Consider the following 24,141-nt stretch of genomic DNA (forward strand, 5'->3'; position numbering starts at 1 on the left):
GCGTGGCCAATCGGAGCTCATGCGTTTGTAGTTTTTCCGCTTATAATGCGCATGCGCACAACTTTTAGCTTTGTGGGAAGTGTTGTTTCCGCGATGCCCTGCTTCTTGGGCTGCGTGCGCTGCTGCACGCACCCGTCCGGTGACTGACGTAATGCTGAAGCAGATTCACGGGTCTGGGCGGTTCCGTTTCGCGGAGAGGAGGTTCATTTCTATGCGCTCACAATCAGCAAAACAGCCACAGACAACATCCGGATGGCCATCGTGGTTGCGCGGTCTTAGATTAATATGAAGGGGTGTTAGACAGGACGTTGTTTAGCTTTTTATACACGCAATTTTTTGGTTTATTATACATTAGATAGATCAGACAGACGTCTTCGGTTACTGCGGCATGAGCATCGCGTTTTTGAGCCAGGCTGTCTGTCAAATTAAAAATAGCCATGTCCGATTCGTGAACGAGGCGTTCTTGAGAGTCGGATATTTTCAGTCGGATCTTTTTTTGTTGAACCTGCTCATAAAACTGATTTGAACGATTCATCACAAGTCGAACTGCATTGGTTCACGATGCTTTTGGGTCAACAACTCGACTGAGAAACAAAGCTTAAAGTATTTATTTGAAGTAGAAATTTACTGATTTGAATAAAAAAGGGTAATGGTAGCATTTTTAATTGTAAATTAGATTTAGGATCTAAATGACTACAGACTCAATTATGATGTAATTTAGGTTTGTTCATGTTATGACGTAATTACATTTCAATAGAACTGAGTCGCAGAATCGATTTGTCTTTTTCTTTGATGTGAACTCTTCCAAAGTGTTTGTTCACGATGGTTGATTTCCCACTTCTGGTGTTTCCTTATAAGACAATTTCTTTATTATTGTTTTTCTTTGTTACCCTGACAATGCGTTTGTACTCTGTGTCTGTAGTGTATACTTACTTTATTCTGTTAAATAATAACCCCTTAATAAGTGTGAGAAAACCATGTTTTTTTTGTTTCAATAAGAATAGAGATGTGAATCTTCATTTGTTTCACAATTGAATTTGATCACTATTTAAAGCAGTCGTGTAGCCAGTCTATTGAAAGGGGTGCTTCCTTTTTTTCTGAAAAAAGTGGACATTTTTGCAGTTATCCAACTCATTTTCTATTAAATTATGCAATTTAAATACTGCATTTTAGTGACATTTTAAGCACTGTATTTAGCTGGATTAGCTTGTCGGATGGTCACCATATGCACACTTTTTGATGTACCAAAAATTTTCTAATGATTTAGAATAAAGAAGTATGAAGAGGCTATTACTTTTAGGCTAGTTCATGATACATCACTAGGGGGTAAATAGCAGTCTGTTAAAGTTTTAAATTTAAAACTGAGCTATTGTCATTTATTTGGCAAATAACAAACTGGCCAGCACATTCAACTTTCCTCTGTCTCAGAACTTGACCATTTTAATAATAAAAAATAAACATCATAATAATAATGTAAGTCTTCATAATTTGTCTAGCTTTTCCTGTAAACAAAAAGTACATTTGAATATTTCTGGATAACAACAATAGCCTAATAAGTATTAATATGTACCACTTTTGGTGCGTCACAACTTTTTTTTTTTTTTTTAAGAAAAAATGACCAATAAAAAGGTTAGACATTTAGAATAAAAGTAACTTTTAAAATGTTTTCTTAATAACAATAATACAGTGAAATTTGACTTTACTTGCATCAGAATCTGCTTGGTCTTAAAGCCTTTTTCAATGAGTTATTTTGATAACTTATGGTATAACAAGTCAAAATAAGACAAATGAGCTTATGTATAGGACAAATTCTGCATCTTTGTCAGCGAACCCCCTTTCTACGGGCCTGTAGAGCGTAATGATTCAATAATAAAACAATTCTTGAAACATTATCATTCTTTCCAGTTGTTTTCATTGCTATATTGATAGATACAGCATTGTTATGTCATTCTTAATAAATGCAAAGAAGACACAGATCCAATACATTTAGTCATTCGGTTTAGTCCCGTTATTATTCAGGGGTCACTATACAGCGGAATGAACTACCAACTAATCCAGCATGTTTTTCACAGCGGATGCCCTTCTAGCTGCAACCCATCACTGGGAAACACCCATACACTCGCATTTACTACAGCCAATTTAGCTTGTTCAATTCACCTATAGCGCATGTCTTTGGACAAGGAGGAAACCGGAGCATCTGGAGGAAACCCATGTGAACACAGGGAGAACTCCACACAGAAATGCCATTTGACCCAGCTGGGGCTTGAGCCAGCAATCTTCTTGCTGTAAGGCGATCGTGCTAACCACAGAGCCATCATGTCACCCCATATCTAATACAATAAAATGAAATTAAAATACTAGTTTTGCATCTATTCAACATGCACAACTAAGCAAAACACAAGCTAATTATTTACACAATGCCTGATATGTAATTTGGTTTTAATAATTAATATGGAAAACATTCAGGATAAAAAGAAACATTTGACTGCTACAATGAATTCTGTTTTTTTTTTTTTTTTTTTTTTTTTTAGCTATATACATTATTATTCCCTTTAAAAAAAAAGGTTTAATGACATGAAATCATAAATTTACTGAATCATAGAGGCACAAAAAGATGTTCTTCAGTAAATCTTTATTCATCAGTGCATGAACAGAAGGTCATGACCAGATTCATTTCTTTAACCTTTTTCTCTCTATATATGCTCATACTCTCAATTACTTAAAAAAATAATGGAGCGATTTATAGATTTTTTTCTTTTTCTCGTGTTTTTTCCCCTCACAAAGGCAAATTTTATACAGGTGCTGTACATTGTATTTTTTTTATAAACATTTACAACTACCACAATGTAGAGACCACAAGGCTTTTTTGTGTAAGATAAAGCAATGCAAGGCCACAGTATCATACATACAACCTCATGGTGTGAGATGCGCTAGAGAAACAAGCTACAAAAGGGTTGAGAATAATGATCGAGGAGCAATCATAAACCCGATTATATTCACATTTTTATTATGATAAAACATAGAAGCACTGTAGCATGTGTAATGTTTGATTAACGCCTGCTTATGGACAAAAATACTGTTATGAAAAATATTTGCATTTATGTTTGAATCTTTGTGCCAATTGTTTGAGGCTTTTAAAATTGAATAGCATCTGTAATATTTGGTACTTGATTCTGAGCTACATTTCCCTTGAATAGAAGACGGCATCTTGACATTAAATAGGACAATCTGAAAGACACAGATGCGCAAAGACACTTTAAATGAACAAGAAGTCCCAGTATTGGGATAGCAATGCAGTAGGAATCATTTGATCGAGAGTAATGTGCTAAAAAGAATAAGAAAAAATATATGTTCGATTGGATAGTATGCAAAAATATATCCGATATTCTCCCAGTTCTCATTTCACCTTCTAATTAAACGAGCAAACATTTGATCCCACACACACACACACACACACACACACAGACATACACACCTCACAAACGCACCACCGAGATAAACCGTAAAAGCTATAGCACTGTGAAAAAATATGTTTGTTAGGAAGCCGAAAGAGGTTATCGGCAAGCTGGAACACTAATAAGTGACCTGGCTCAGAATGGATACAAATAGCTATACCTCTATACATATATATGCTTATATCGTCATATTAATTTCAATAAATTACATATGCGTCTTCATAAACACACAGGAAGTAAACAATAACCACAAGTTTCTGGTCTTTCACCGCAAAACCGATTAACGCCCCATTTATAGTATCTTTAGGACTGTTGCATCGTTAGAAAAAGTTGTTGTAAGGACATGCGGCAAATAAAAGATGGACAATTAATACATATTCATACACACATTTGCTTTAAACCTTCACAGAACAGCCATCCTTCATGTTATCGACAAAGGAGCAAGGAGACGGGGACAAATTCGTAGCTGCAGTCCGATTGGCACGAAACAAAACTGAGGCATGAGAGATGGCGACAGTCGTACAAAACAACAACAACAACGTAATAATAAAATGCACAGTGATTCACATGGACGCATCAGACTCCATGCACTGGAGGCTGAACCCTGGTGGAGCTTGGGACTTTCCAGGGACCTGGAGTTATGGGGGCTTTCTTGGCCGAAGGGTTGCCACCATTCTGGGGAGTCTCTGAAGGTGCTGCCTTGGAGTCTTCGTCCCATCGAGGGCTGTCCAAACCTCTGTGGTCCTTCCGGTTGATGGTCCCGCTCTCGTTGTGAGGTTTCTGAGGCTCTGCTGTCTTGTTCCTCTGGTATCGCTCACTGTCTCCTCTGGAAACCTCCATTGCCCTGTCCTGCTTCTGCGCAGGGTCCTCATCTTGGTGTCTCCTTCCAGAGCTAGACCTCAATCCATCAATGGCCTTTTGAGGCATTTCCTGTCTGATGTTGTCCTTCTTGGTTTTCCTGGGGCTGGAGGATCGAGGTTCGTGTTCACCAGGGTAAGTCTTTTTTGGACTTCGCGAGCGCTCTTTTCCGTCCAGTTTTCGGGGGATCGCCAAGTTGTCATTGGTGTCTCGAGGCATGCTCGGGTCGATCTTTCGAGTCTGCTGTTTGGCGTCTCTGTAGTGTTGGTGGAGTTGCCCATAAGAGGTGTTGAGCAGCTCCTCGGTTGGAGGGGGACTGACCGCAGGTGAGTGGGAAATGAAGGATGGAGATGCTGGTGTCGAGGGCTCACTGGATGCAGAATACCTTGGAGAGTTTGCAGATGGACCTGTCATCAGATCTTGCATGTCTGAAACAAATTCAACACAGGAAAATTCTAAGGATTTAGGAAATGGAGAAGGACATTAAAACTTAATGAACCCAGTTTGAAGAAGGGTTGGGAGATTAATTGAAGGCGATGCATTTGGTCAGTAAAGTGGGTTCTAGTACACGTCCAGCACGTGCTTTCGGATGGAGCAGTATTTACTACACAGAGCTGTAGTACTGAGAAGTCACACAACATTTTTATTTTAAGCCAAATTTGATTAATCAGACAATAATGACATCGAGATTTAGCAAATGGAGAAATATATTTAAACTTATTTTATAGGTGAACTCAGGCTCCATTTACACAAATACAATTTAGTTTTAAAGCGGTGTTTTAGAATGAAAATGATCTTCGTTCACACTCGAGTTTCACCCAGCATTTCTGAACAACTCTTCGTCCACACTATACCGCTGAAAACACACCAAATGACCACACACACGCTGGCATGCACTGCAGTGATGAGCGATCAAGGATCTAGTGCTTGATATAATCTCACTATATTTGTTAAACGTGATATTTAATTAATCTTGTTGTCTATATTTAATGACATATTCCCCGACTTTGTTCTTTTGAATCCATTACTTGTTCTCAGATAATGTGTTTTGGCTGACAGCAAAGATAAGTTAATATATTAATTAATGTAACCACATACAATGATTTTACACATTTGACTGATTGCTTGCCTTTATTTTCTATATTCTATAAACTTATTGTACGTTATACATTTATAATGGTCATTATTGATTATTAAAACTGATGTTCATTAAAAGAAACAGGGTATGTTTCATATTTTCAATGAAAATGAAAGGATGCAGTTATGTTATAGGCTCTGTTTTGTTTTACATATGCATACAGTGGAGATGACGCTCATATAAACATGTAGCTACACGGCGCCTCAACATTTTTAGTGTCTGTTAAGTTGCTAATATCAAAATGAAAACAGGCAGTTCCTTATATCATGTTTTCATTTTATTGTTAAGAAAGTGAAACAGCGTAGCCAGGGTGATGTGAATGAAGTTATAAAGTACACTGTTCCCTTTGAAGATTTATCCGTGTCCTCTGGAGTTTGTTTTCCATATCAAACTTGCAAAGTCTGAAGTTAAAAGGAAAAGATACGAGACTGATTTTGTATAGGCTACATAATATTGAGGAAAAAGCCCCAATCAGATGTCTGCAGCCACACCTTCATTTTCAGATGTCTCCATTTTGCCCATCCACACTGAGATGGAGCAGCAGTGTTTTAAAATGAAAATGGCCTCTTCAGCTTTTTCAAAAAGCTCTGTTTTCGGCACCCAAAAACTTAGGCGTAGTGTGGACGAAAGGAGTTACTGCAGCAAAACTTATGGGTTTTAAAACTAAATCTTGTTAGTGTAAACAGGGATTAATCGAAAAAAGATTTTCATGTGTATTTTGTCCAGAAAGTTTGTAGTAAACCTCCAGCACATGCTTTCAGATGGAGCAGCATTTCGTACACAGTTTTAGTTCACTCATAAGATGCACAAACATCGCTTTTAAAATCAAACTCATTTTAATCAAACAATAATGGCATTGAGATAATTGTTCTGTAATAAAGACAAGAGTTTGCGTAGCTTCTCAACAAACTATGGCTCTGTGTAGTTGTATTAGTCATACTGTATCAATGAAAGCAGTTAACTCTTTTTTTAATTCAGCAAACATTATTGAAATGTCCAGGATTTCATAGGTATTTGAAGATTCTGTGTAAGCGCCCTCTGGCTTTTGGTGGAAATTTTTTTACTACTAATCCTTGACAAGATGTACATGACTACCGAATTTCTTTTCGATTAATCGCGCAGCCCTAGTTTGCAGTGTAACAGGTAAAGGACAGATCAATCTTGTGTGCACTTCTTTCTCCTCCCCTTAATGTCCTCTTTGTTTACACTTATATAAAGTAGTGCTATAATGCTATAATATTCAACTAATAAAATATAGCCATCAGAAAGTTTATCCAAAGAAAAATGAAGGTAGATCCATTATGTATTTGGCAACGTTTATATGTGTTCAGCATTGTAGATTAAATGCACATTGATCATAAAACCACAAAATCATTATTATGGTCTAATAATAGTTAAAATAATAACACTGGAATCTACAAAATAATGTATATTTATATATACACACACATTTTTTAAACATTACTATCATTATTGTGTAAATACATTTTGAAATAATGTGTATTGCAGAAAAAATGGGTACATAAATAGCCTAAATATGACTATGATTATGTCATCTTATCACGCAGAGGCAGGGTTATCCATATTGATCTGAATTACAATTAAATTAAAGACAAAGTTGATTTTAAAGTACCAAAATTGAGTAACTAAGAAATAAATAAAATAAAAATATAATTAAATATGCTCATACTACAATACATTTATTTCAAAGCCATTTATGGGAATCTGATTTTGAGGATGAATCTGGGGAGGGTTTTGAATCTTAGGCTGGAATTTTTTTTGGAACCTGGCAACCCTGCAGTGGCGCGGAAGCAAGATCACACAAAAGAATGTTTGTGGATTTTGATTCAACTGCAAAAACACCAGCAATGATTCATTTAATCTAGCAAAGTGTCTAATAACAGAATACAAAAAAAAAAAAAGATTAATGCATTTAGCTGGTGATTTAATCTGAGGCAATGCGCTTTTAAAATTTTACACACAATTGTAAATCTATTTTATCTATAAAACACTATAAATGTAAGTTTGTGTAAATCTTTTTTTAATAGTAGGGAAAAAAGGATGAAGTGCACATTTACATAGTAGGAATTGGATTTTGTAAATGTGCAGAATATCACTGATAGGCATAATTAACCCGTCTTCTGAAATGCATCCCGGCAAAGAAATTCTCAATTAAACTGTCAGAGTTTTCAGTATTCAGTGGCTTCTGGCCTCCAGATATAGTGACACGTATCAACTGCAGTTCCCAGAACCAGTCAGAGCCCAAATGGGAAAGTTGCAATTTTCTCTCTAGATAAAATGTCACGCCATCAGACTTCAGGCAACAAGAAGCAAAAATTAAACTAAGCTGGTGCTCCTGACATGGCTTTCAATTCTTTTGTCATTTAACTGTCTGCCTAGAAATATATTTGGCAGCTCATGTGCTCTCTATGATTTACCCAGGATGCATTTCAGAGCAAAACTCCTAACTGATGTACACTTCCTGACAAATCATGTCGCCTATCCAAGTTTTAGGAACAGCAAATAATAACCTGACTTATAGTTGATCATTTTGTATCAGAAGTGGTTAATATTAAAGGCAAAGTCCTCTAAGTTTTTGACTTTGCTTAGACTAAAGTCTTGTTACATAACAGAAATAATGTACAGTATAGAATATAAAAAGAATGAATATTGTGTATGACTCTCATGAGCTTGGACGACTGCATCCATACATCTCTGCAATGACTCAAATAACTTATTAAAAAAGTCATCTGGGATGGCAAAGAAAGCGTTTTTGCAGGACTCCCAGAGTTCATTAGGATTCGCTTGATTCATCTTCAATGCCTTCTCCATCTTAACCCAGACATGCTCAACAATGTCTATATCTGGTGGCTGGGCTGGCCAATCCTGGAGCACCTTCACCTTCTCTGCTTTCAGGAACTTTGATGTGGAGGCTAAAGTATGAGAAGGAGCGCTATCCTGCTGAAGAATTTGCCCTCTTCTGTGGTTTGTGATGTAATGGGCAGCACAAATGTCTTGATACCTCAGGCTGTTGATGTTGCCAACCACTCAGCAGATCTCTCGCACACCCACATACTGAATGTAACCCCAAAGCATGATTTTTCCTTCACCAAATTTAACTCACTTCTGTGAGAATCTTGGGTCCACGTGGGTTCCAATAGGTCTGCAGTATTTGTGATGATTGGGTTGCAGTCGAACAGATGATTCATTAGAAAAATCGGCCTTCTGACACTTTTCCAAATGATCAACTAGAAGTCAAGTTATTACTTGATGCTCTTACAAATGGAATCGTTTACAAGACCTTTGTCAGGTAGTGTATGTATATACCAGGATCGCTGCTAAAATTTGTTTAATATACAGAAAAGCCTAACAGTTCTTTATTAATCTATATTAATTTATAGAGTAAAATGTAATATTTACGTTTCATAATAACATAATAAAAAGTCACGTTTTTAGATATTTATAAATTTTCAGACAACACAATAGCAACATTTTAATTTCAGAAGGGGTGAAGAAAGTGCTATTAGATGGAATACATTTTTTAATCCATCATTATAATATATATTTTTGTTTTCACAAGAAAAGCTCTAAATTATCATGTTTTTGCTTGAAATTTGGAGCAAATGTTATCAATACCTCATAGAATTAGGAAATACGTACACCGTAGTGACTGTGCTGAAACTCATACCTACTAAATCCAAACAAACAGAGAATTTTCAAGAGTTTTTTTTTTCCAAAAGCACCTTTCCTTTAGCCCAAAATATAAAATGTCATTAGGGCTGTTTGAATGCAAACTGTTTGCAATTGGTGCCAATTTTTGGAATTCCTCACTGTTGTTGTGATCCTTGTCAATTCTTTATACTGTTGTGGACTATAAATATCTCAATGTCTATGTGTGAATTAGAAAGAGGGAAAAAAAAGTGAAAAAATAAAAGCTAATAATCAGCAACATACATTTATATAGTGTATTATTTGGATACTGCAGCTTTTTATAGCTTAACCAGCTGTTTGAAATGGTATAAGCGAACCACAGATATGATTAATTGAACCAACTCATTGAACCTACCCATCTGAATCTGTTCACAGAAATGTATCTGATCGTTGTTATTGCCATTATTCTGTGAAGAGTAAGTGCACTCGTTTTTGAACTTCTGCAACCTATATATGGGAGAAATGACTAGAAATAATAAACGACTGAAAACGGTCCAACTACTTGCTTTACAAGCAAGTGTGTCTGTTCATGCATACATAACACGTACATAACATACGTGAAGAATAAGGTCAATAAAGTGACTTCTGATCATCTGATTATTGGCAAGAAATGTCATCATTCAATCACCATCCACTAGTCCCAAACCTGTCCGACTTCCTTTTTTTCTGTTTAACATATAATAAGATATTTTGAAGAATGCTTGTAACTAGTGGCCAGTGCATTCCATTATTGTTTTTGGATGTCAATAACTAGTCATCAACATTCTTCCAATTATCTTTAACAGGAAAAAAAAGCACATCTAAGTTTGAAACCACTTTTTATTTTTGGTTTTGGCATACTACTACAGGATTTATTTGTGTATGAACTATCTTTAATTGTTCTATTTTCAGTTTGAATAGAATGTTTTGCTTTTGAGTTCAGAAATAATAGACGTCATATCCTTTGTGAGCAAAACTTCATGTCAATAAAATTTAGAGGATGACAAATGGCCATTTATTAACACACACACGCACGCACGCACACACACACACATATATATATAGCAACATATGATCTTGAAAACTTCTGCAAAACTTGAACCAGACCTTTTCATTATCTTTAGTGACCTTCAAAAGCAAAAGTTCGTTTCAAAGCAAAAGGAGGATAAAACAAAGGTAGAACTGCACACGCACAGAAGCAGCAGAGAGGAGAAACGCAGTGTTTACCAGAGAGATTTAGGGACAGACCAAAGAAAAGCAGAGAAGCCTTTAGTGATGCTCTGGTTTCATGTGGAAGCACAGTGTGGAGGAGGAGGAAGAGTTCAGACCTAAACCAAGAAGAGAAGGCCAGACAGAGAGACAGAGAACACAGACAGAAGCAAGAGTGACAAGCATTTGAGAGATGCAATGCATGAGGATTGGAAAATCTGACATAACATGCATATGACCCCACATACCACATTTACACAGTTCAAAATTTAAAGTTCAATCAGTTTTTTTAAAACGCTTTTTTTTCCCCCAAAGTAGTGTTGATCAATATGCAGGCAATGTTTAGACTATATAAGCATGAAGATGAAATTATTTTATCAACAAACTATGTTTTTAAAGCCTGGAAGAACTGAAAGTTGCAGACTTTTATTATAATATGATGGAATATTGAGTAGGGGGCGGCTTTATTTTCCTGCTTCTCCTTTCACATCTTTTGCTGTGTTCACACCAGATGTGGCATGCATGAATAAATTACGCTATTTGTGCATAAATAGACGCGTGAACATTTTGAGTTTATTTGCTTCATTCGCTTGTCAAATTTGCTTTATTAATGAGCCAAAGTCACAATAAACGCAGATTTGCGTCATGAACAGGGCTTCTGTCTCTAGCTTTATTGCTAAATGGCTAACATGGGTTTTACTGAGAGAGTAGCTGTACTTCATGTGCTTTAGGAAGGCACATGAAAACAGCATAGATTCGTTCGCTGCTGGTGTCTGAGTCCACTAGATTCTTTGAGAAGTGCACTCACTTCATCAACTTCTCCAGAAAATGTACCTGGATGATGGAAGCTTTCAACAGTGCAGTTCAGAAACAGTTCAACAAGCCCTGTTAGATGAGTTGCTGTCTGATGTCAACAGGAGACAAGCCCCTCTGGTCCCTCAGGACACCAACAACAGGCATTACGTCATAATCACACACATACTAGAGCAAGCTCCTAACTGGTTAACGAAGCGCTAATCATCAATAAAGTTTAGATCCAACTTGAGCGAATCATGCAATTCACGCGTTAAGTGCGTCAAACGTGCAAAACGTTCAATTGCCTACTTCGAATCGCGTCCTTCGTACGAGTTGTGCCGCAGGATGTCTATTCGAGTCTTTGCATTGACGTAACTTGTGAATCACCCACGCTTGATGCTTCATCCATGTCTAGTGTGAACACAGCATTTCACTTTCAGCAAACTAATGACTGGAGGGGCGTGGCTTATTATATTTCACCCAAGCTGTCGAACTGACATTATCAGAGAATGACTTTAATTCTAAGGTGGAAGCAAATGTGGAAGCAGGCTTTAATTAAAAATTATTCAGCCTATTATAAGCGTTTTTAATATTTCAGAGTCTGTTGGCATTAAATGACTCACATGACCTCCATATTTACAAGTGCTGTGAGTTTGTGTTTATAATGTGCATTACAAAATTTAACATCCTTCAAATGAGACTTAAATAAATTTAAATTGATAAATGATACAACTTAAATCTTATAATTTATAATTCATAAACATTTATGAATCTGTTTTTAAAGGGTAGCAAATAAAAGGGTAGCATTTCAAAAGTGGCAAATAAAAGCTTTATGGTTTAACATTTAAAAGCAAAGAAAAACTAAAAACAACTTTTTAGTCCTGCCTTATTATAGAATAATAATAGTATTTACATATCTGTTTTGTTTATATAATTTTTGTTTTTTTTGTCTAATTTTGTCTTGAGTTATTCATATTAGCTTTTAAAATATTATTATTAAAAATTAGAATAATTTTGACAATTAGTTGTGTTTCTCCAATTAGTTTTACCTGTTTATTGCTGCCATGCTTTATGGATGGTAAATAAATGTTCATAGCAGGTGAATTTTCTCAAGGCATCATCGACTGGCGGAATGTTTAGGCGCTGGTTATACTCTATTTGAGTCTATTTTGGAAGAACATTTTGAAGCATAAAGCCTGTGAAAAAGGTATCCATCACAATGCATTTTCAAAGGCTGTTGAAACGGCAGCTGAAAACACACAGGCATCTTCAGAAAAGCATTTGTGTCTCTGAAGAAAACCTTCAAGCTTCAGGAAACTGATTTTTCTTGGTTTGTGAAGCAGACAGAATTTAAATGAGCTCTTCCGAACAAACGTACAGATGTGCTTTGGAACGGCATTTCAGTCTCAGTATCTTAAGAGGTGTGTTGGATTTTTTTTTCAGCTCGTACGCATGTACTCTGTGGTGTGTGTGTGTGTGTGTGTAGGTGTGTGTGTGCGCGTTTGTTAAACAAACTTACTGTGGTCAGGCACCAGGCCCAATCCAGGCCTTAGAAGCAGCAGGACTTTATTTCCTCCGGCCTGGATGAGCTCGATGGCCCGTGTGTGTGTGATGCCCTGTGTGGGTTCACCGTTGATCTCCACGATCTGATCTCCCACCTGAGACATTACACAAACACACATTTCTAGTCATCATCAAAAACTTCATTTCTTTTGTCTAACAAAATAATATCATAATTTGTGTTAGTAAACAATACAAAAACTGACATTATGATGATAACTGACAATTGAATGATATTGAATATGTAAATCATGATGCAGTTTTTTATTGCAGGACTTTTGTCATGAATAAATGTGAGAGAATCTGTCCTGCTAATGTGTGTGATTGTGGTGTAAACTCACATGTATTCTTCCGTCTTTCAGTGCTGGACCGTCTTCAGCGAGTCTGAGGATGAAGAGCCCCATGTTATACTCCTTTCCTCCTCGCAGACTGAAGCCAAAGCCTCTCTGTCCTCTTTCCAACTCCACTGGATAACAGCCCTAAAAACCACAGACACACATGCACACAGACAGACAGAGAAGTTTGTTTACAACAGTTTTAAAGTTTAAAAACTTAAAATGTTTAGTTAAGGCAAGATGCATTTTCATACACTTGTCAATTTTGATATTTGTTTTGGGAAAGTTTTGTCTAATGCAAAGAAATCCTCCAAAATACACGCGTAAGTGCTTCCTATTATTAGTTTGTGTCTGTAAATTTCATTAACAATACATACTATGTGACTCAGGATTACAAAACTTATACTCTTATAACAATCAGTTTTCTGAGCTTTATACACCAACAAAAAGATGAATAAATAAGCTTTCTATTTATGTAAGATTTGTTTGATATTAATATTACATTATTTGGAAGAGATACAACTATTTCAATATCTGAAATCCGAGGGGGCAAAAAAAAAATCTAAACATTGAGAAAAGCACCTTTAAAGTTGTTCAGATAAAGTTTTTAGCAATGTACATTAATAATAAAACATGATGTTTAGGTATATATAGTTTACAAAATATTATCATAGAACATCTTAACTGAATTTTCTTATGATCATAGGCATAAAAGAAAAATAAATCATTTTGACTTGCAATGCATTATTGGATATTCCTAAAAATGTACCAGTGCAACATAAATTTTGTATCCAAGTTTCTTTTGGAAATTTTGTATCCTTTTTTCTCAGCAGACTTCACACTTTTAATCATATCTATTTTGACAAGGTTTGCTCAGAGGGATTTGTTCATGCATGGTTTGCCATATAAAATGTGTTTCTTTCCAGGCTGTTTGCTGTATTTGATGATTTATGGAATGTTAAAAGAAATTCTCAAAAAACTCTTTTGGCTTTGAGTATGTCTGTAGGTGGCTTCATTGCATTAAGGAAGAGAGGTTGGTAGGAAGCACACAGTTTTTGACCGTAACATAAGGTAATGAGAGTAGTGTGTAATATAGATGAAGGTATACCGATGAAGGAATTCTGTTGATTGGAAAATAAAGATGTTTTTATTTGCATCTATTTTGCCTACGGACTCTGACTTTTACGCGTAAAAACTTGCTTACTCTACCAACAATAGCGGCAATGAAAATTATTCATATTCATTCATTCATTCTCCTTCATCTCTATTTCAGCGGTTGCTACACCGGAAAATACCGCCAACTATTCCTGCATATGTTTTATGCAGTAGATGCCCTTCCAGCTGCAACCCAGTATTGGGAAACACCCATACACTACAGACAATTTAGCTTACCCATTTCACTATTGAGTCTTAAACTCAATTCCAGAAGGACCGCAGCTCTGCACAGTTTTGCTCCAACCCTAATCAAACACAGCTGATCCAACCGATCAAGCAGTTCAACTAGAGGCTATTAAGCAGGTGTGATTTGGAGGTAGTTGGAGCTAAAATCTGCAGAGCTGTGGCCACTTGACTGTGGGACCCGGAGGAAACCCACACAAACACAAGGAGAACATGCAAACATACTCAAACCAGTGACCTTTTTGCTGTGAGGCAACAGTTTCTAACCACTGAGCCGCCATGATGCTCTCAAAAAATGATAAAACAAATAAATTAAATATATATAAAAATGTCTCCACTGTAAAAAGCGATGCATTACTTTATTTAAAAAGTGAGTAAACCCGTTGTCTAAAAACCTATAAGTTAATTTTACATTAAAAAGTCAGTAAACCTATAGACTTTTATAATTATGCACACAGTTTATTTACTACATAATTAAAGTTTACACTCTTTTTTTTTTTTTAAAGTCAACTAATTGCTTTTTACAGTGCATTGCTTATTCAAGCATTACAATAAATTTATTCAGCTGACTGCAAAAATATTGTGAAAACATTTCACCCCATAACCTTGCCATAAGCTCAGCAAATGAGTGCTTTCTTGATTTCCTGTTTTCAGCAAATATATCCCAGCATTCTGTTCTACACAGCTGTCAGCGCTAATGAAAAAGCACACTTAATTTGCACAGCTCGGCTCCTGCCATTATTATCTGTGATTTATTTCTCAAACATTTGCTCCGTTTCATTGCTCGTGAAGTTACCATAGTATGAAACCTTCAGGTAACAAATGCTTCCGTCTCAGTTTTAAATGTAATTTAATCTTCCCAAAAACATGTGGCCTGCATAAAAATGAAGCCAGTTGCATAACAGTAATCTGTGAACTCCATTACTGCATGCATAACACAAATTATCACTCCGAGAACTGCTGATGAACAATTCTCAGAAAAAAATTATGCATAATTTAGGAATAAAAAGTATTGGAAATAGCTCACTTATCCCAAACTTTAAACTGTAATGTACATGCATAATTGTTTTGAAATATCATCGGTGTCAAGTTTGGAAATAAAATATTTGGGAATAAACGAGTCACATAAACATGGACTTTGTGAATATAAGTCTCAAGCCCTCACTATTCAATTACATATAGCTGAAGACTTAATTATTGTTTTATTTCTTTCAAATATTTCTCAAGTTCTGCTGAACGCATTTTTAAACAATACAGTTTTAATAACTCCTTTCTAATAACTAATTGTTTTATATTTTACTAGTTATATACCAAAATACTAGCATTCAGCTTAGTGCAACTTAAAGGCTTAAACAGTTAATTATTTAGGTTAACTAGACAGGTTAAGTTTATAAGGCAAGTCAATGTACAAAAGAGGTTTGATTTTTAGTAAAAAAAAATTCATTAATAAAAATAATAAATATTATTGATTTATTTTTATTTATTTTTCTACAATTCACTTTTGTGTATGTATAATATTATGTATAATACTATTATACAAACACAAAAGTGGTTTGTAAAAAAATCAATAATACATATTATTTCTATTTATTAAATATTTTTTCTTATATAAATTTTATTTAAAATATATAAATATTAATTATATTAAATATTATTTATTTTACATAATTTTTTATATAATGTTTTATTTCTATATAATTATATCTAACGAAAAGTACTTTCATTAATAAAAATAAATATAATATTGTTAAGAATAATATAGAGATTACAATGAAAAATGTCCTAGCTCTGTTACATAATTAAAAATAATTACAATTTTACAGGAGGGCTAATAATTTTGCCAATTTGTCTTGAAAAGTATAAATCAAACATAAACACAAAATAACAGTTAGATTAGAAAAGTAAAATATATATTAACTAATTTAATAATTACCAAACACCAAAAATAGTCAAAGTCAGAAGAATATAGATGGATGGATGGATGGATGGATGGATGGATGGATGGATTGATTGATTAATTGATTAATTGATTGAAACACTGAAGGACGGACGGACGGACGAAAAGACAGACAGACAGACAGACAGACAGACAGACAGACAGACAGACAGACAGACAGACAGACAGACAGACAGACAGACAGACAGACAGACAGATAGATAGATAGATAGATAGATAGATAGATAGATAGATAGATAGATAGATAGATAGATAGATAGATAGATAGATAGATAGATAGATAGATAGATAGATAGATTAGCAATGCAAATTTTTTCCTTTTTTCATAAAACACAATGAACATTTCATTTTACATCACATCCTAAACCAATAATATCGGTTGCTCTTGCTAATTACAATTTTACAGGCACATTTACTTTCCTGTGCAATTATAGTTGGAGTAGATGGAGCAGAATATAAATATTAATGTCATTTTCCACATTACATATTTCATCTCAAGCATGTTCTTCACTGACATTCTCATCACCTTGGTAACCAAATACACCAACTTAAAAAAGCAATCTCAAAGTTTTAAAAGAAATGTAATCTTCCTAAAACGTGGGCTGCATAAAATCGAAGTGCACAAGTCCGCTGCATAATAATAATAATCTGTGTGCTCTATTACCGCAAGCGTATCACGTCTCACCTGCTTTATTCCTGAGGTGATGACAGTCCCCATTTCCCCCTGAGGAAGAGCTTTATACTCCACTCGGCCCAGACTGTCTTTCCTCTCCTCCGTCTCCACACCATTCCTGAATGACACACAATTAAAGCTTTAGGCCAATAAATGACCTGCTGCACACAAAAACCAGAGCGTCTCCCTTCATCTGCTGTCCTGTTAGAAGACACGGTTTAGACTGCTTTTGTTCATGACAATGTGGAGTTAAATACTGGAGAGGATGAGTCTCTTCCAGACCTCATTACACCTTTTTGTTAATGTTAAGTGTGGGCAAAGGCTCTGAGCAGAGCGAGTTAACTACAAATCCACTCAGTTTTATGGCGAAAAAAGGATGACCTGGGCCTTAACTCAGGCTGGAACTGAATAAAGAGATTGTTAGAGTGCTTGTCATATAAGACGACTGGAAGGATGCGATTGAAAATGAAAGGATATTGAAGTGGTCATAGATATCATGCTTGTAGGATTACTTACAGGTGTAAAAGTTTGTTTTGCTAATATTTCACTTTTGTTTCTACCTGCATACTTAAAAAATGTTAATATAGTATTACATTTAATATTTAATATCATATTTAATATAAATATAATGTTATTATATTAAATCATGTCTCTTAGTTTTCATCTTCACTAAACTGTAAAAATGGGTTCCACACAATCTATTTGTGTTGGGACAACATGAAGCAATTAATTTAGCTTATTCAATTCGCCTATAGCACGTGTCTTTGGACTGTGGGGGAAACCGAAGCACCTGGAGGAAACCTGTGATGTTTCAGCTCATTTAAAACAAGTGGTTTCATCAAACAGCATACATCATTTTTAAGTGTAGTTTGCTAAGTCTGTTAACAAATGTCCAAAAGTGGATATAATTAATCTTTTAAAAGTTTGGGATCAGCTGGTTTGTTTAATGAACCTTATGCTCACCAAAAATTGTGTTATTTAATTAAAATGGCAGTAAACACAGTACCAGTGTAAAATATTACTTACATTTTAAAATCTGGTTTTGCTTTTTAGTATATATGTGACCATGAACCACAAAATGGATCGTAAGGGTCATTTTTTTTGTAAATTAAATTCATTCGTCACATGAAAGATGAACAAATATGCTTTCCACTGATGATTTGTTAGGACAGGACAATATTTGGCTGAGATAAAACTGTTTGAAAATCTGAAAACTGATGCATAAATGTAAATATTTAGAAAACAGCCTTAAAACTAAAATCGCCTAAAACATCGCCTAAACTTTTTAGCTATGAAAATGCTTTTGGCTTATTTAGACACAAAAATTATTTTGAGTTGTATTAGATTATTAACTCGTTAAGTGAAAGAAAGAAACTCAACTGACAGAGTGAAGATGGTGGAGCATAGAAAAACCTGTGCATTATTCAGTCACTAGATTGGTGCCAAACAATTTAGCAGTTGTTAGCTTGGAATAACATACCTTGGAAGTCTCGACTGACCAATCAGAAGCAAATACAGCCATGTAATAAGATTAGTTAACAGCCGTGTAATAACATTAGTTAATACATTGTGAGTTCACACGAACTAAAAATTAAAGACTTTGTTTTCATTAAAGGTGAAGTTCACTCAAAAACTTCATCATTTTCATTTTTGGGTAAACTATCCCTTTAACTGATGTTAAAAAAGATCCACTGTTTTTCTATGTTCATAAATACATTAGCTAAATGTAAAGTTTTACCAAATAAATATAAATTTTCCTTCTTCGAATGTTTTGGAAAACATACCAAACTACATTGTTAAAGCTGTGACATGTACTAAACTTCTAATAAATGATGATGTTTGGATAATTATAGTACTTGAAATATAATGATTAACAACCACAAACAGAGATACAAATGAAGGCACAAAAGAAAACTAAGAGCATGTATGTTAATAGTCTATGTGGTTGTGTGTATGTGATGACTGAACTGGCAAGTGCAGTACCTGTCTTCTCGGCTGGCAGGCTGCTGTCCCATGGCTCTGTGTTGGATGGCTGGGCTCTGCTTGGCTGAACTAGTGCCTGACGGAGGCCCGCTGTGCTCTGAAAAATAAACAGGTTTATCAGCATAACGCAAACACACAAACACAACCCATTTCCAAATTGCAATCACAAACTTCGAAATCAAATGCACAATCTTTTCTGTTAATGAAAAAATAAATATGAAATCCACTCCAGAAATAAAAGAGCTAATATACTAGTAATCCTTTCTATGTAACATGTAATCAAAATGCATATTAAAAGTTGTTTTTTAAGTGTATTATCTATCATAATAATGTACTAATATGTTGCATCTTCTCATAAATATTCATAAGAACAGTATACATATAAAACTGTGATGGATTTTAACCACTTTTAACAAAACCTCTACAACAATTCCATTACTATCGGTTTATGTGCATTATAAAACTACTTGTTTAGTCTTGTGCCGATTATTATTATTTAGAAGATGAGGAAACATTGTAATGCACAAAAATACAGCATCTTGCATAGAAGCTTCAAAGAAGGTATTAACACCAGACACGAGCACTGTCTGTCATGATAATTATTAGATTATTAGTATATGGAGGATGGTTTTTATTTTATCACACATTACATCTGGAGTGAAAACGAGTTGACTTTTTAAATGGATGTCAACAGGGGTTTGGTTTCAATCAGTGTATTGATTTAGTAAGGAAACTGCTAGCTGGAAGCTGATCACTGACAGCCTGTCTGCTAATCTTCAGTGTATTTAGCATTAAACATTCATTCTTAGAGTGAGCTACATTTAGAAGCTACAGCACAATTAATGCTGTTAGTATAATAAGAGAAAACACAGAGAATGTTGTATCTCCAAACATTGATGGACTGCTGTAAATATGCAATTAATTTTGTGATTTTTAATCAGATTAAATATTATCACTTAAATATTAAGTCACTGAGGGCTCTATTTTAACGATCTAGGCGTAAAGTCTAAAGCATTAAAGGCATGTCTGAATCCACTTTTGCTATTTTAAGAATGTTGTGCTTAGTCTCTTAATGAGTTATGGGTGTGTTTTGAGCATAACATGAACTAAACCAATCAGAGTCTCATCTCACATTACCTTTAAGAGTCAGTTGCATCACGCCATAGCAGATTTGCTAATTACATGGCAGACTTTGTAAGTGGAAAAACTGAATGCTTTACTAGCAAGAAAACAGTTAAACAGACCATCTGCGCTAGGATAAAAAATGAGCCTCCTCCATTAGGTCTTTTTACTTTCTCTTTACTTTACTTTTACTCTTTACTTTCATGGATAAGAAAATGGTGTTGTACGCACTCCACTGAAGACAGCCGTTATCATACATCTTTAATTTCGTTAGACAAGTGCAAAGATTTGTTTCAAAACTATTTCTAAATTCAGTTCTAATTTCCAGCAAACGAAAAAATTAACAATAATAACGAAGTGTGGTCAAAAAACTGATTTATATCCAAACACACGTCCTATTCTTATGCCCCATAAGGTGATGCATACATCTCCAAAACCCAACAGGTGGACAAATCTAAATTTGTTTTTATAAAAACAAATATAAATATGCATATAATAAAAAATACTGCTAATAATTATCACATTATACAAATGCAGTTTTTCATGAATGAACTGAAAAAAGCATGAAGGCATGAAGTAGTGGTTTTAATATTTATGTGGAAAACATTTTAATCCTTTAATTTTTTCATATATGGATATTTGTGTATTGCTGTACATCCTATGTGTATTAAGCAATGTGTAAGCTTTTATACCCACATATGCGCATAACTAACCCCAGCTCTGTGCTGGACTTTAGATCTGCTTTTAGATGGTCAATGGCGCTGTCTATTTCAGTTTTTCAAAATAGCAACGTATCAACAATGCGCCTTAACACACCTCTTTTATAGGCCGACACACCCATCAGTCCACAAAGTGGTGTAAATGGATTTGATATTTAAACAACTTAGTGTAAAATGTGAAAATTAGGGTTGTGCTGGTCTGAAAATAGCAAACAATTGCACCAAACACATCTTGCGCCTTATTGGGCCGGGTGTATGATAAGGCCCTGAGAATTTTATTTCAGTATGTTGATGTACTTTCAGATGAAATGGAGCAATGATTAGAGGTCATATTTTTTTGTTTGTTTTCTGAATCATTCTCTAATAGCAAACTAACTGTAAGAGGGGAATGATTAAGGTTATATTGATTTACATGCTATAGAAGCCCTCAGGTTGACATCAGCAAAAAGAGAGCCACTCCAAATGCAGTTACACATGGTTAAAATTTGATTGAAGATTACCAAAACAAAATTTTTTTTATTCAGTGGAATAACCTGAACAGATTAATTATTCAATTTAAAAATAACAATGTGAGCTAGCAAAATAAACACTGTAAATTTTGATTTCATGCAGACTTCAAAGCTAAGCTGTGATGATATTTTTGTTTGGGCTTATAGATTTTCTAAAAGGTCATTAACTAAACTGAAAAAAAGTTGATTTCAAACCCTGGTTACCAAGATATTTTCCCCAGAGCTCACCCTCCTCGGGCACCACGGTGAGGGTGACGGCGTTTCCAGCTTCTTTGATGAGCTGCACGATGTCGTTGTGTGACAGGTCAATGATGGACTGTCCGTTGACGGCAGAGATGCGGTCTCCTACTTTCAGATGACCGCTGCGGTCTGTGGGACTGCCCTCAATGATCCGGCCAATCTTATGCGGGATGACTGAGAACACACAGATCGATGCTTATTTCATTTATACTGCACTGACAGACCAAAAGAGCCACAAGATCTGAGGAGGTTCTAAACTGCTGTGACGTGCTGTCAGGAACTCCAGAAAGTGATACTTGTGTATGGGTAAAAGATGAAAAAGGCTTTTCAGGGATCAAAACAGCTTTCATATTCTTTGCTCTGTGCATAACTATATGCCTAGGTACATTTAAGATATTTTTATGAGTATCACACGCAGACTAAAATGTCATTCAGTGTAACATTAGGTTATACAGGGAAATGATATATTGTCAGGCATATTTAGCATATTAATCATTTGATGGCATTTTATTAGACTCTTTTTATGGATCACAGTGCAACCTCAAAATACTAGTTACTTATCAATTTAAATCTTTATACTTTGTGACTTTTAAGCCATTAAATAAGAGCATTTTTTTATTACAAAATGTTTTATATTTAAAATATAACAGTGTAAATAAAAGGTTTTATGTTCCCATGTTAAAATACAGTACGGTAAATAAGACTTCACTAAATACCTGCTATATTTATAAATGATGGTTATTAAAGGTTTGTTGTCAGTATGATTTTTGTCAGTATGATAAGAAATTAATAATATTCAGCAATACATGTACTATTGACAATAAAGACATTTACAATGGGACAAAAGATTTCAATTTCAAATATATTGTGTACTTTTAAAACGTTCTATTAAAAAACCTATAAAAAATGCATCCCCTTTTCTACAAAAAAGTTATCAGCAAAAGTGCCAAAACTAGGATATTTGTATGAAAATCTGCATATTAGAATGATTTCTAAAATATCACGTGATACTGAAGACTAAAGTAATGATGCTGAAAATTCAGAATAACATTCAAATACTTTATAAAACTAAATATATTAAAATTTAAATAGCACTAACTAGTACTGCATATCTGAACAAATACAGCTTTGATTGTATAAACTGCTTTGATTAAATTACTTTATAAAAATGTAAAGACATACTTAATCTGACCTGTACTTATAAAAAACTTAATTTTTTAATAAAGTTTTAATCAATTTTAAATGATTAAAAAAGGGTAAAACCTAGCGGTTTGACGGAGAGTTTTAGTAGTTTTAAAGTATCTTATCATTGCTATGCAGATGATGTACAATTATATATTTTTTTTAAACCTGACAGACTAGACAAACTGTCTCTCTTGCAGGATTGTTTAGTCTCCAACAAATAGACAGACAATTTTCTGTAACTGAACCCTGAGAAAACTAAAAAGCATTTAAAGACACATCTTTTTTGTCAAGCTTTTAATTAACAGTATGGTGAGCTGGTTTTACATTAGTATTTCTGTTTTGGGATTTTTAACTTGTTTTAATTTGTTTTCTTTTATTGATATGTTTTTTTTTCTTTTAACCTGTTTTCCAGTTTTCTTTTATTGTAAACTTAATGTCTGCAAAAGGTGCTATATCAATCACCTTTTACTTACTTAAATGTGCACTGTGATCCTTAAATAGTCTTTTTGGAGTCAAAAGAAAAATAAAATATATTATAATATAATTAAATATATATAACTTGCAATATTTGTTAATATTATTAACTATTCATTATTAAAACATTTCTATTATTACACTGAACACAGTGGGGCTGGCAGTAAATCACAGTAAGCAAAAAGCCATTTCATCTGATCAGAATAGAGATTAATATCCTAAAAATATCTTGTGTCACAGAAGTTACATCATTTCACTAGTAAATTCAACAAACGCTCACAGCATTATTCAGAGCAAACAGAAACAGCCATTAGCACTGAATGAGTCCTTTTCTCACAGCTCTGTGTTTATTGCTATAATACTTCACAGCTAAGCTGAAATGGCTTCCATTTTATTAGTATAACTGCCACTATAGAGTGACTGGATGAAAGTCGTAATGCAGATCAGATTTCATGTTATCAGTTTGTAGAGGCAGAAGAACAGGAGAAGAGATAGACTGAGAGAACAGTCACGTCTAACCTCCAGGCGGCGGCTTGTTTTTGGAGGTGAGGATGACAAAGCCGAAGCCCTCATTGTCCTTGCGTTGAAGTGTGACGTCGTAGGGCTGAGGATGGCTGTGTCCGGACACCTCCACATGGGACGGTTTGGGGGATCCGTTGACCAGCGCTGGAGCCTGAGGAGCCGGAGGATAAACTCCATCATCTTCCTCTCGATCTGCACAAAGATATACAATTATCACAGATTAAACCTACAGAGATTTATTATTAGTTACACATTGAACATCACAGATTTAAGAAGGATCACTAGATTATTGGCTGCTGAAATGTCAGAAGAATGGACC

At 34.8% G+C, this 24,141-nt stretch overlaps 1 protein-coding gene across 6 annotated transcripts in view; it reads right to left on the reverse strand.

Annotated features, from left to right (window-relative positions):
• Positions 1–2,615: 2,615 nt before the first annotated feature.
• The window catches only part of magi3a (membrane associated guanylate kinase, WW and PDZ domain containing 3a), a 261,327-nt gene continuing 239,801 nt past the window's right edge, over positions 2,616–24,141 (reverse strand). For 2 of the 6 annotated variants that reach the window (NM_001365194.2, XM_087305885.1), the window contains 7 exon segments: positions 2,616–4,741; positions 12,665–12,803; positions 13,047–13,184; positions 17,081–17,186; positions 19,052–19,148; positions 21,630–21,815; positions 23,820–24,014. In NM_001365194.2, the coding sequence (NP_001352123.2) occupies positions 4,032–4,741; positions 12,665–12,803; positions 13,047–13,184; positions 17,081–17,186; positions 19,052–19,148; positions 21,630–21,815; positions 23,820–24,014 (1,571 nt within the window). In that variant the 3' untranslated portion in view covers positions 2,616–4,031. 6 annotated transcript variants of the gene reach the window in all.

This window comes from Danio rerio, chromosome 23 (assembly GCF_052040795.2).
Source record: "Danio rerio strain M-AB ecotype USA chromosome 23, GRCz13ab, whole genome shotgun sequence".
Lineage (NCBI taxonomy): Eukaryota > Metazoa > Chordata > Actinopteri > Cypriniformes > Danionidae > Danio > Danio rerio.